The sequence below is a fragment of the Numida meleagris genome, chromosome 3, assembly GCF_002078875.1.
Source record: "Numida meleagris isolate 19003 breed g44 Domestic line chromosome 3, NumMel1.0, whole genome shotgun sequence".
In the NCBI taxonomy this organism is placed as follows: Eukaryota; Metazoa; Chordata; class Aves; order Galliformes; family Numididae; genus Numida; species Numida meleagris.
Window position 1 is genome coordinate 75,595,795 of NC_034411.1, and position 12,202 is coordinate 75,607,996.

At 45.8% G+C, this 12,202-nt stretch overlaps 1 protein-coding gene across 13 annotated transcripts in view; it reads right to left on the reverse strand.

Annotated features, from left to right (window-relative positions):
- ANKRD6 (ankyrin repeat domain 6) overlaps window positions 203-12,202 on the reverse strand; it is a 108,510-nt gene continuing 96,510 nt past the window's right edge. For 12 of the 13 annotated variants that reach the window (XM_021392341.1, XM_021392334.1, XM_021392333.1 and 9 more), the window contains 9 exons: window positions 10,788-10,886; window positions 10,496-10,573; window positions 10,066-10,170; window positions 9,698-9,835; window positions 9,168-9,344; window positions 6,685-6,837; window positions 6,008-6,121; window positions 3,759-4,086; window positions 203-2,572 (listed from right to left, as the gene is read on the reverse strand). In XM_021392341.1, coding sequence (XP_021248016.1) covers window positions 1,998-2,572; window positions 3,759-4,086; window positions 6,008-6,121; window positions 6,685-6,837; window positions 9,168-9,344; window positions 9,698-9,835; window positions 10,066-10,170; window positions 10,496-10,573; window positions 10,788-10,886 — 1,767 coding nt within the window. In that variant the 3' untranslated portion in view covers window positions 203-1,997. The remainder of the gene's footprint in view (window positions 2,573-3,758; window positions 4,087-6,007; window positions 6,122-6,684; window positions 6,838-9,167; window positions 9,345-9,697; window positions 9,836-10,065; window positions 10,171-10,495; window positions 10,574-10,787; window positions 10,887-12,202) is intronic. The other variant, XM_021392343.1, reaches the window with a different exon arrangement.

Consider the following 12,202-nt stretch of genomic DNA (forward strand, 5'->3'; position numbering starts at 1 on the left):
AACTCCAGCATGTTCTAGTTCCTAGAACCTCTTTCAGCAGGTTACTGTAGTCTGTACTGTAGCTGGCAGACCTAGCTCTCGGGGTTTATAGGCACAGGCACAAAGCCTTAGAATTGGAAGTCCAGTTCTCTGCTTCCTCTTCTGATTCAGGTGAGGGGACTTTGTCTGCTTTCTCGGGGTAGAAAACACTGCCACACAGGAATTCTGAGCAACGTTTATTTTAATTACTCGGCAAAACAGTCACTTTATCAAGGTGATATAAAACTTAAATAGCATGCTTCTGCGTTTCTACAGTAGCTTAAACAAAATTGTAAACATATGAAAGTGTCTATATGACTATGGAAGTCAGAGCAATCAAACTAGTGTTTCTGTAACACACGGATGCTTTTCTTGTCTTGAGAGTGCACTGAGGAATTTTTTAAAAATATTGTTATATAATACAGTTTTCCTTTGCTTTGTACATCTGCTAAGAAGACAAAAAGCTTAATTACTAATTTGTTAATGGTATCTTCAATACTGTATTTTGTACTGTTTTTAGGGCTCCACAGTATAGAAAAAATACTTTCCTCCTTGGCATAACGGTACCATCTTGTATCAGAGTTGGTTTTGTACAATTGTTCCACCATGATATACTCAGTAAACTTACTCATATCAAGAGAATCTGATGGAGCCTTCCCAGAGGCATGAGGAGGAAACCTCACAGGGATTCTGGTGCCTCTCGTTTATGCAACACAAAGCACACCAGGACTCATACACGGCTGATGAATTTAGGTGTTACCGTTGAATCAAACCCAACTGAAAATGATGCTCTGTGAATTACAGTTTGGAGGCCACCAGCATGGCCAAAAGCAGTCACTGCGAATTTGTTGGGTTTTTTTGTTGTTGCAAAACATTCATAAAAACTTAAAAACATTGTTGAGTTCTATTTTGTGGAACTGTGTGAAATCCGTCCTATACCCTGCAGATCCACCGGGGCCCAGCTTTAGAGATAGACACAAGGGGAAAAACAGCAGAATCATTCAGAGGAACAAGGGGAGACAGTCCCAACAAAGCATATGGGAGAAAATTCTGACCCCTCAGAAAAGTAACGTCTGCGTATAGGGAACCAAGCTTTCACCTCTTTAGATAAAGGACTTCTTTCAGGCTTCTTCAGTATTAGTCGACAATTCAGCCATTTGCTGCTTGAAGGAGATTTCTGTACAATTACAAGTACAGCATAGTTACAGTGAAGTATCTGCCATGGGTGCCCTAAACAAAACTTCTCCCAACAACAGTGTAACCAACCAGAGGGAGCTCTGCCACTAGGATAGCAGTAGAACAGCATAATTCAGCATTTGTTTTAATAACGTAAACCAAAAGAAAAGCAACATGGCAATAGAAGCTTCTGTACCTAACAGGACAACTCACCCTAGTGTCTCACACAGTGGGAACTTGGCCTCTCCCAGCACGAAACCTGCATCGTCCCCCTGCATTATGCTTGTAATGTGAGTTGGTTCTGTAGCATCTCTCCAGAGGCCACGGGAAGCAGCTGAGGTCTTATCAGTAGCCCTTCATCACTGAGGAATCACTTCATCGCTTCTGACCAAGTCAAAAGCTCTCGACCTCCTGGATTTATTTTAGTATCGGTACCACATTTACGTGTGGAACCCAGCCACGTATGACCAATGTAGAAATAAGAAAATTCCCTTCTCTGAAAGCAATTTTGGTTTTTAATGCAATTTGTTTCCAAGCAGCACCTGAAAATTGAGAGTGCGATAATTAACGGACTCTGGGAAATAACAAAGAAAGGATCTCATCTGCAGCATCTCACCGTATGGTCTGAGTATGAAGTCTCCTTGTTTCTGGAGCTTCCAAAGCTACTTCTACTCCCAAAAAAAGAGTGTTTTGCTTGGATGTATCAGGCACTACAAATATGTATCAATATGTATTGATACTCCAGCTTCCTGTGCAGGTTCCAAAATGAGTCTTACTGCTTGACTTGGCCTGCTAGGTGAATGCTAGCTTTCTTTCTGCACCTTAGTCCTTAATTTACTGAGTTCCTCTTCTAAGCTTTTGATGTGTTCCTTGAGCGCAGCTTTGTCCTGCTGTGCTTTCTGATTAGCCTGGCACCGGGCTTCTTCAATCTTCCGTTCATACCACTTCTCCATCTGAGTGGATACAGCCTCAAAGAAGTACTGCGTTATCTCCAGGGCTTGGGAGGTGTCTCTGTGCGCGGGGGCCGGTGACTGGCCTACAGGCAGAGTGGAGTGCTGCTGCTCCTGGCTCTGGGGTGCCCCTGCGTGGTGCAGAGCTTTGTGCCTTGACTGCCCGCTCTTGCTGGATTTCTTTGTCTGAGTTCCTTTGTTGAGGAAGTAGCAGCTCTGTGGTTCCATCTTTGCAGGTTCAGTCAAGGGCTGCAAAGCAGCTTGAACCCGAACATGTTTGGATTTGGACCCCAAAAGTTCAGAGGAGGGCAGCTCCTGCTGGAACCTGTGGAACGTGCTGGCACTAGCGGCTTTGTCCTTTGGCCTGACATCTTGAGCAGGGACTGAAGAATGTACTGGTCCAGCAATGATTAACTGTTGCTCTGCACCTATAGAACAGAAATATATATTTAGAAAAGCTCTGAGCACTTATTTTAGTGTTCAAAAATCCTTGTATTCTAAGCTGTCTGGTGCAATTTCCCATGTATTGTATTACGTGTACATTGTAGAGGCTTGTATTAGTTCATCACATCTTCGTCAGGCAATAGAATAATAATGGATCTATTAAAAGAGAAAAGCTGACTCAGGGAGAGGCCCTGCCCAGACTACCAACAATCAAAGGTCTTCACAAAAGAACACATAAAGATCAGGCTAGGTTCCTACAGTAGTATGTGTCTGCTGATGTTTATCAATCCTATTCTTCTATGAGACTTGAAACCCTTATTTTGCCAACACAACAACTTTTGATGCTGCTCACGCTAGCTCTGCTGCAAGATACGTCCTCCACAGTCCTCTGCCCTTCTTGTCTAGTAGGGTATCAATGTCCATGTCTGTGCTCTTTAAGTAATGTTTTAAGGGAGTATATACTGTGTATTTTACAGAAACTCTCCTCGGCTTTTGGAGACCTGAGATGGAACTGTGCTCTCCCTGTTTCTTTTTTTCTCTGAAGCTTCCCTGACCAGAGAAGTTGCTTGAACCAAGGTCTTCCAAATCCTCAGGTGCTCATGATCCCTGAATGGATGTAATGTTTTCAGCTACGTGTTTTTTTTTTTTTTCCAGTTCCATAATGAACTAATAATTAAAAAGTGGTGATTTAAAGAAGTGATTTATTCTATAGCCCTATAATTTATATATTAACAAGGGAAGTGTGTATTTCAGTTTCACATCCTTGGACCCTACCATTACTGGATCCATACATCTGAAAAGCACTAAATGCAATACATATTCTTCAAGTAGACTGGAAAATCTGTGCACCTTCCTGACAGACAGACTGGGAATAATTCTGACTGGGAAGCTGGAGAAATTTCAGTAGATAAAGTTATTCAGAGCACAAAAGGTCTTGGCTTCAAACACGCAGTGGCAGCACTGGGAAGAGTCAGTGCAATTCCACCCAACCGTATCTTTAAATATTCCCAGTGGCTGCCTTCAAGTGTTTTCTATTCCCCAACACTGTGCCTATAGATGGGAGAAAGCACACAGCCAGAATTAATATCTGTGGTATTGATAAAAGGATCCCTCAGTTAAATAGCTGACCTGTGAATAACTGTGATACTTGAGTACCTGACAAAGCTGTACCTGAGGTGCCATCTTGTTGAATGCAGAATTGCTGTCCAAAGCTCTGCTCTGGCATGGGGACTCTGTTCCTTCCCCCGTCTTCCAAGAGACTGTTTGGGAGCGTGATGTAGGAGTGCTGGTGGGAGCCCTCAGCCGGCAGCAGGGGCTGGGGGGCTCTGCAGTCCTTGGCACTGTGGGCGTTGTTCTCGGTGTCCAGCGTCTCGGTCAGAGACTCACATGTGGACAGAGTTGATTTTGGTCTTGATGACCTGGAATCTCCAGAAAGCTTGAGTTCCAGATTCTGAATCTTCAGCATGCACCAAGTCTTCAGCTCATCAACCAAGGAAATCTATGAGGAAGAGAACACATATTAGGTGATCCTGTCATTCTTGGACTGCTAAGGATGTACACCAAGGACAGAGAGAACCTAGCCTGCTGTCAGTTGCCTTAGACTCCCTGGGCAGCTATGCACGCTGCCATGGGGAGTATTTAGAGGGCTGCAAATCAGAAAAGGTGAGTAACTACACATTTGCTAACGAAGGGCACCTCTTTAGTCCAAGATACCACCTTTCAGAGCTGCATTAGAGTAGACCATTCAAATATGAGTCCTCTGATCAGGACTGACCTGTTTAATCATAGAGGTGCCTTCTAAGTGCAAGCAACATCCCCTGCTCAGAGCTGCCCTTTTTGTAAGAGTGAAATTCAAATTGTACCCTTCAGGGACACAGCTTTATACCAACCTCTGCTCTTCTGTTCATTTGGTGATAAAGATGAGTCCAACGCTAAATGATACGTTACTAAGAGCTTTTAAATTACGAAGGTGCTTAGTAAGTGTCAACTGTGGAGGCATTTGCCAGTGATCCTTTTAGAAATGAGCAGGACTTCTCCCCATTTTTCACATGAAATTGTGAGTTTAGGTCAGGAACTCTTATGTGCATGAACATTTATTTAGTCTGCACATTTAGAAAAGGCCAACTCACTTTTTCAGTTGTTTCAGTTCGACCCAGCAGAACATGAGCAGGTGATACAACTTAATGGTAATTTAATACATCACTCCTTAAATGGCTTTGACATTCACAGAAGCCAATATAATACGCCTCTTGCTATAAAATAAAAACTAAGGTTTTTTAAATTTGCTGAGTGCTTCTCTTCAGAGAAAACTGTGTTGTGAGTGTGAGACAAAGTAGCTTAATCAGTAGTTCAGTCTGAGATGGTCAGAGCAGCCCGCCTTTTAACACAGGTACAGAACCCTCTTACAAAAAGTCATGACCTTTTACTAGCACAAAGTGTATTGATTTCTTAATTCTGAGAAGAAGCCCTGTAATGAGAAAACAAATTGTATGTGTGAGTAGATAAAAACAATGTTCTTACCCTGTTTTAATGGTGAGTTTGTGCAGAAGCTAGAGGGACAAGAGCTGGATCTGTATTGGAACAGTTACTCTTGTAATGTTGGTTAAACAAACATATAAAAATAACTTGCTGTCATGGCTTATTGGCAACAATTCACAGCTTGGAGATGGTGTACTGTTGCCAAAGTCAGGGGGAAGAACTGCAGCTTTTTAGTACATGGGGAATAAAAAAGATCAGGCTGAGAGGGGGGAAGATTTTCAGGACACGCGACCAAATGAGAAGTAAAAGGAACAACAACCATCTACTGGCTTTGTTACTATTTGCTGATGTTCCTACAGACATCCTACTACTAAGTGAAAGCTGAAGCACAACTGTTAAAAATTTCTACAAATGTCCTTATTAGAGATCCCAACAGATTAAATTACAACGGTCAGACTGGGTTTCACTTTGCCCATTTCTAATGCAAAAAATTTGTATGTCTGGACAAGAGATTCAGGTAGTGAACAGGAATAATTTGTTCTTTGAAGTTCCTTTGCCTGTTCCAACAGTTTTTACATAAATCATAGAATGGCTGGGGCTGGAAGGGACCTCAAAGCCCTCCCAGCTCCAACTCTCCGCTGTGGGCAGTGCCACCCATCAGCTCATGCTGCCCAGGGCCCCATCCAACCTGGCCTTGAGCGCCTCCAGGGATGGAGCACCCACAGCTTCTCTGAGCAGCTGTGCCAGCGCCTCACCACCCTCTGAGTGAAGAATTTCTTCCTAACATCTAACCTAAATTTCCCCTCTTTTAGTTTAAAGCCGTTTCCCCTTGTCCTATCACCATCTGCCTGTGTATATCTCCACTCTTCTCTCTGCCTGCTGGAACGTAGCTCTCGAGCCGTTCCATATGAGCTAGCAGTGAGCAGCACCCCAAGCCCTACCTGCCGCTTCTCTCCCTCCGTTTTTTCCAGCTCGGTGTGCTGCTGCAGGCGATGAAGGCACTCTGTTCTCTCTGCAGACAGGCGCTCAGCCATAAGCTTGTCTAAAACACGGAGCTGCGGGAAAAGCACAAAGTAGCTGAGGCAATCATGTTAAAAAAACAAAACCTCCATCTGTGAACCTTGTAAGTCAAAGCACATTCTGTCTTCAGTCTTCACTTCTAGGAATGTTGCCAACTGCAGGTAGATGTAGCTTGCAGAAAGGTTCGATCACAAAATTATCCGATGAATAAAAATCACACTGAAAATAATGTAAAGCATCTTGAATATCAGCATAAGCAATTCAACAAAAGGCGTTTCTACAATTATGAAACTACTAGCTGTAGGACAGCATTTGGTCTTTTAAGTTTCCCTCCTAGAGCCTCAAGCGGTTTAGGATTATTGTCTAAAGAAGCACCTGAAGCCACTTACCCATTAAATGCATTTTTCTCAAGACCACGGCTTGCAATGTTAGATGTCTGTGGAATGTCACAGTCCCCTGGTCTCGAGTATTAGATTTCAGCCTCATTTTTACAACAGAAAAAGCAATGAGCGAACCGTGACAATGAAAATATTGATTACGCTTAGGGTATGTTTCTAATAATCATGTGGGCAAGCAAGCCTGTGGGTCATATTCTTACTTGGTGTTGAGTTTTGCTTTCCATCTGGCCCAGCTTAATATTCATCTTATCTTGTACAGTCCCAAACTCAGCTTTTATCTCCTCCACGGTTGCCTCCAGCTGATTCTCCAGTTTATTTATCAGGGGCTCGCAACGACATCCATTTATCGGTGCCTGAAAGGAGTAAAACATTTGCTTGCTACATCCTGCTGTCCTCTCAACGCACTTGGAACATTACCACAGCTTTCTGGAATCAGCGTTGGGCTGTTCTGTGCCGTGTCCTGTATCTCACCCTCCTGATAATATCTTACAGCTCAGCAAACAGTGCTTTAAGTTGGAAAAATACAGACTAGAAGAGGATTGATCTCATCTGTATGAACAAATCTCAGTGCTGGGGCAGCAAGCAGCAGTGAGGTCAGATCATATATCCTGTGGCTCTGCGCGTCATATGAGAAGGCATCACCTCACAGAACTGTACCCTGCTCTCTGCTGTAATTCTGAACTGCACGGAGTCTGATTTCTGTTGATGTATCTACCTGCAGCAGAACCTCCCTCTCTCCTTTAGCCCTACAGTGCCCCACAGAGCACGGGTTGTTGCCTGGGTGGAGGAAGGTGGGTCATTCACGGTGTGCTAGAGAGAGCTTCAGAAATGTACTTAAGAAGTCATGTTTGCTATTCAGAGCCTGAGGGTATCAAAGACAGCAGACAAGCTAAAAAGAAGGAGAGAGAGAAGTGTTGTGTATTTCAGGAGATGCTGTTAGGGAATCTAGCTGTACTATGCTAATCTTTGTTAATACATCAGATTTGTATACAAGTCCTATCGGCTTCCTTCAACTTTTGTACCTGCTCATCTTCCCGCCATCCAACCCTCAGGGCAGGCACATGCTCGTTTTAGCAACAGAGAAGTCCTTCCTTCCCGATACCTGCCATTAGGATAATCCCACAATGCCCTTGCCTGGAAATTTCCCCCATGTTACACAATGAGATGCTGGAAAACACGGCAAATAAAGCCTCTGAAACCTGACTTGAGTGATCTTCAGAATCTGCCAAATTTCTTAACCACAGAAGGGAACACAGATAGCTGTGGATTGGATGTGAGAAGCAAATGAAATGAAAGGAAGACCTCCCAGAGGTGCAGGAGGACAATGTTAGGAAAGCAACAATACAGAAGTCTGCAATGTCCATAGGGTAATCCGCTGTCTGATTCTATGCTGCTTTATAAATGTGTACTGGTAAATACCTGCAGAATAAAATACACTGTGTACAGTAAAATAACCGTCTCTAAACTTGAATAAACATACTTGAGCTGCTACTCCTGTCTGTGAACCAATTTCTGTACACCTCCTCCCTCCAGTAATCCTAGAATCCCCAAAGACTCATTGCAACAAACAGAAAGAATTGAAACAAAACATACTGAGTGCACTTGAGCACTGAGTTCAGGTAGGAAACATCAGTGCTCATGCAGTACTCTCATTTATTTTCACTGGAAAAGTTCTTTGTCTTTCCTGTCAGAAATCTTAATATTTCAAAACATATCATAAAAATTCCAGTGTCACTCCCAATCGCTGTTTTACACTTTGCCTCCAAAAACTTACTGAGCATTGGAATGGGCTGCCCAGGGTTGTGTTGGAGTCGCTGTTCCTGGAGGTGTTCAAAAAACATGTAGACGTGGCACTGAGGGACACGGTTCGTGGGCATGGTGGAGATGGGCTGATGGTTGGACTAGGTGATCTTAGAAGTCTTTTCAAACCTTAACGATTCTTTGATTTACTTCTTAGCACACTTGAAAATAGCTTGTTGTTTACCAGACTTCATGCAAAAATACAGCTGATGCCCGAACAACAAAAAGAAATCCTCTATCATTACCTCATACCCTTGAAAGTGTAGTTGAGGAAGTGCATTTGCCATCTGATTCCCTAACTGTGTCCCAGGTGCTCCTCAGGGGCCCCATCTGGAGTACTGTGTCCAGGCCTGGGGCCCCCAGCACAAGAAGGACGTGGAGCACTTGGAACGAGTTCAGAGCAGGGCCAAGATGATCAGAGGGCTGGAGCACCTCTCCTATGAAGAAAGGTTGAGGGAACTGGGCTTGTTTAGCTTGGAGAAGAGAAGGCTCCAGGGAGACCTCACTGTGGCCTTCCAATATTTAAAGGGAGCGTATAAACAGGAGGGGGAACAACTGTTTAGGAGGGTAGATAGCGATAGGACAAAGGGGAATGGTTTTAAACTAAGACAGGGGAGGTTTAGGTTAGATATTAGGAGGAAGTTTTTCACACAGAGGGTGGTGACGCACTGGAACAGGTTGCCCAAGGAGGTTGTGGACGCCCCGTCCCTGGAGGCATTCAAGGCCAGGCTGGATGTGGCTCTGGGCAGCCTAGCCCAGTGGTTGGCAACCCTGCACTCAGCAGGGGGGTTGAAACTCGATGATCTTTGAGGTTCTTTGCAACCCAGGCCATTCTGTGATTCTGTGATTCTATGACATCCCTACAAGAGTACAGCACGCTCACCTGCATTACCTTCCCATCCTTCCCTCGGTACAGCGTGTACAGCTGGTAGGCCCGCACCTCGTGGGGAGCAGGCGGAGAGGAGCAGTGATGTCTGCTTCTGCGTTTGGGCAAGTTCTGCTGGGGCCGAGGGAGTGTCTGCTGGTCAGCTGGGGAAATGGGGTCTGAGAGCGCTGAAACCTGTATAAAACACACACAACATTCTCCCTAATTATTGGCCCCTTAGTAAACCGTTCCTGGTGGGAACTGGACAAACCCTTTGCAATAACTGCAGCTAAAGCTTGATCACAATACAAATCTGTCTGCAGTGACCGCCACAATCAAGGCATTTGTCAGCACAAAAGCCAGATTTATTACAAACCCTCACCATTAGCCTCAACAAGAGGATTTCCCCAGCAAAAAACAGTTTTGTCAAAAGGCTACCTCTGCCCATGAGCATGGAAGGTCCAGTGCCCTGGCTCACGGCACACCGAAGGGACAGCTGCACTCAGCAACGATCCTTTCTCTCTCTGCTGCTTTAAATCTACTGATACCTTCTCTTTTGGCTTTTTCTTTTTGCTCTTCCTCCCCTTGGGATCTGGGGAAGTTGATCGGGGCTCATCCTTCAGTTCAGTCTTTCCCTGCGCTGGCTGGTCGCTGCTCTGCGTGTCGTCAGCAGCTGAGACACTGCCCTGAGCAAAGCAAAGGCAGAGACAGGGAGAAGGTGGGTGTGCTTCCATTTCCCAGCCTGCAGCATCTCATTAGCAGTAAAGCACCGCAGACCTCCCCCAGCCTCCTCAGGCTGTCCCACACAGAGCTGCTGCTATCACGCACTAGTGGCAGAGCCAAACAGATTTTGTCCCAGTAGGTTTTGTTCATACTCCCTTTGTGCTGGAGGTGCAGTGGTAATGCCAGGCTGTACCTTGCTCTGCACCACTTCGTCCCGTGGTACCGACTGAGCTCGCCTTTCCTCCTTCAGCCTCTCCCTCTTCTTCCTCAGGCTTCTTCCACGGTTGAAGCGCGAGACCTTAAGAGGCAGAGGGCACCATTACTCAGAGATGTCACGCTCCTTCCTGACCCAGAAGCTAAGAAATAAAGCAGACCTGCTGTCACCTCTACTAAAAAGCAATATATAAAGGAGAAAGCACTCCCAGATGCACGCTGGTGGGCCAAGCGGTGCTGGCATTTATGGCTGTGAAGCACCATTCCTGAGCTGAGCGCATCAGAGCACCTCGCTGTCCTGAAGCAGAGGATCGCATTGCTTGACCAAGTGCTCTGCTCCCAGAGCTGGCCTCAGCCCCACCTGTGTCAGGGCCAGAGCTTATTGCCAACAGAAGACATTCGTAACGCACCTGTGAAGCTTTAGTGAGGAGAAGCGCAACCTCGGGGTTGTTGTGCTGCCTGGCCACCTCTAGCGGGGTCTGACCTGCCTGAGAGGAAAAAGAACAGCATTTCACTTCCAGAACGCGTGTGTCTGAGGGGAGGATTTCTCCACCGGAGATCAACACATGCTCTGTGCAAAAGCGAAGTGACTTCCTGCTTCCATTCACCCAGATTTCATTCAACATGCAAGAATCTTCTACCAGCACTAGAAAGTGTCCTCATTAATACAAAACACCGAAAGCAATTTCACGTCCTACTTACATTATTGACAACTGATGTATCAGCCCCTGCCTCCAGTAGCAGCTTTACCACCTTCCTGTGGTTCAGGGCCGCAGCCACGTGGAGCGCAGTGTCTCCTGCCTGTGAGTTACAAAGCAGAAAGCAGCGTGTGGCACACTTGTGGGTCTCAGCCTGCAGAACCCTCAGCTTCCCAAGGGATGCTGCAAGGTCAGCAGGCCGACGGAGCCTCAGTGAGGCCTGTTCTACAGAAGGGCAAAGCTGGGAGGAAGGGGCAGGAGGGCACACTGCTGATCTGTTTCAACCAAACCTGGAGACAGCTGAGCTGCATCCCAGCAAGCCCATACAGCACCCGAGGGCAGAGCGGGCTTTCCCTCTGCAGGACCGATCCGTCGGCTCGCAGGTGGTCGCGTATCATGTTACTCAAAAACAACGGGGTAATTAACAGCAGGGAGATGCTTGGGCTTCTCTTTGTGAGATTCCCCAAGAAAAAACAGGCTTTGGAATACAGCCAGGAGGCGATACGGCCCCAGTGCTCGCACAGTGCCTTGCCCTGTTCCTGTGTACTGAGGTGAAGACTGCGGCGATTGGGTTCAGGCAGCAAAGCCAGCAGCTGCCAAAGGGAGGCTGTGCCTGTGCACAACGATGCCCTCCTGCCCCCTCTGCCCTGCAGCTTAGCTTCAAGAAATGGCAGGCACATCCCTATCCCCTCCAGACCAGCAAAGGCCGTACTGCCTGCTCCTGGGATGTCCACTGTCCACCCATCAGGTGTGCAGATACGGAACAACCCGAGGTGGTATGGAGGAATGGGGGAAGCGGCATCTCCCTGCGCTAGGTTCACACCAGTTGTCTTAAGTGTGCAAGTTAAAAGAAAAAAATCCAAATAAAATTACATAGCAAATTTAACATGCTGAAGACCATTTTGTTTGCTGTAACTATCTGGTACCTACAAAACAAAAGTAAAGGTACAGATCAGAAAATATCTTTCTGTACACGGAAGATTTCCCAGGAATAAGAGATGATGTGGGTAAGCACTGCATCATCTATTTATTTACCAGGTGTAGTACCACCCAAATAGCTTATGCTGTAGGTACAGCGATCAATTACTTCCTTACAAAACAACCGTGGATGATTAATCCTAGGTTAGATGGATCATTACTTCAAATTTAAAGCATACTTTTTCCTCACTCTTCTGCATCTTTAATTCCTTCTACTGCAAAATGCAACAAAGCACTGCACAGAAACATGCTCTTCTATAGCAGCTGACCATCAGTGAGCACTGCAACATGGTGTCTCTGTAATGGCTCACCATCTGGGGAGGGAGAGGAACATGGCTCCATGATGTGGCCAAGCTCCATGCCCATTTTGTTCTGCACAGAGCTTGTAAGGATTCAGGACTGCCATCCCCTCACCCCACATTGCCCTGTGTCCTCTCACTC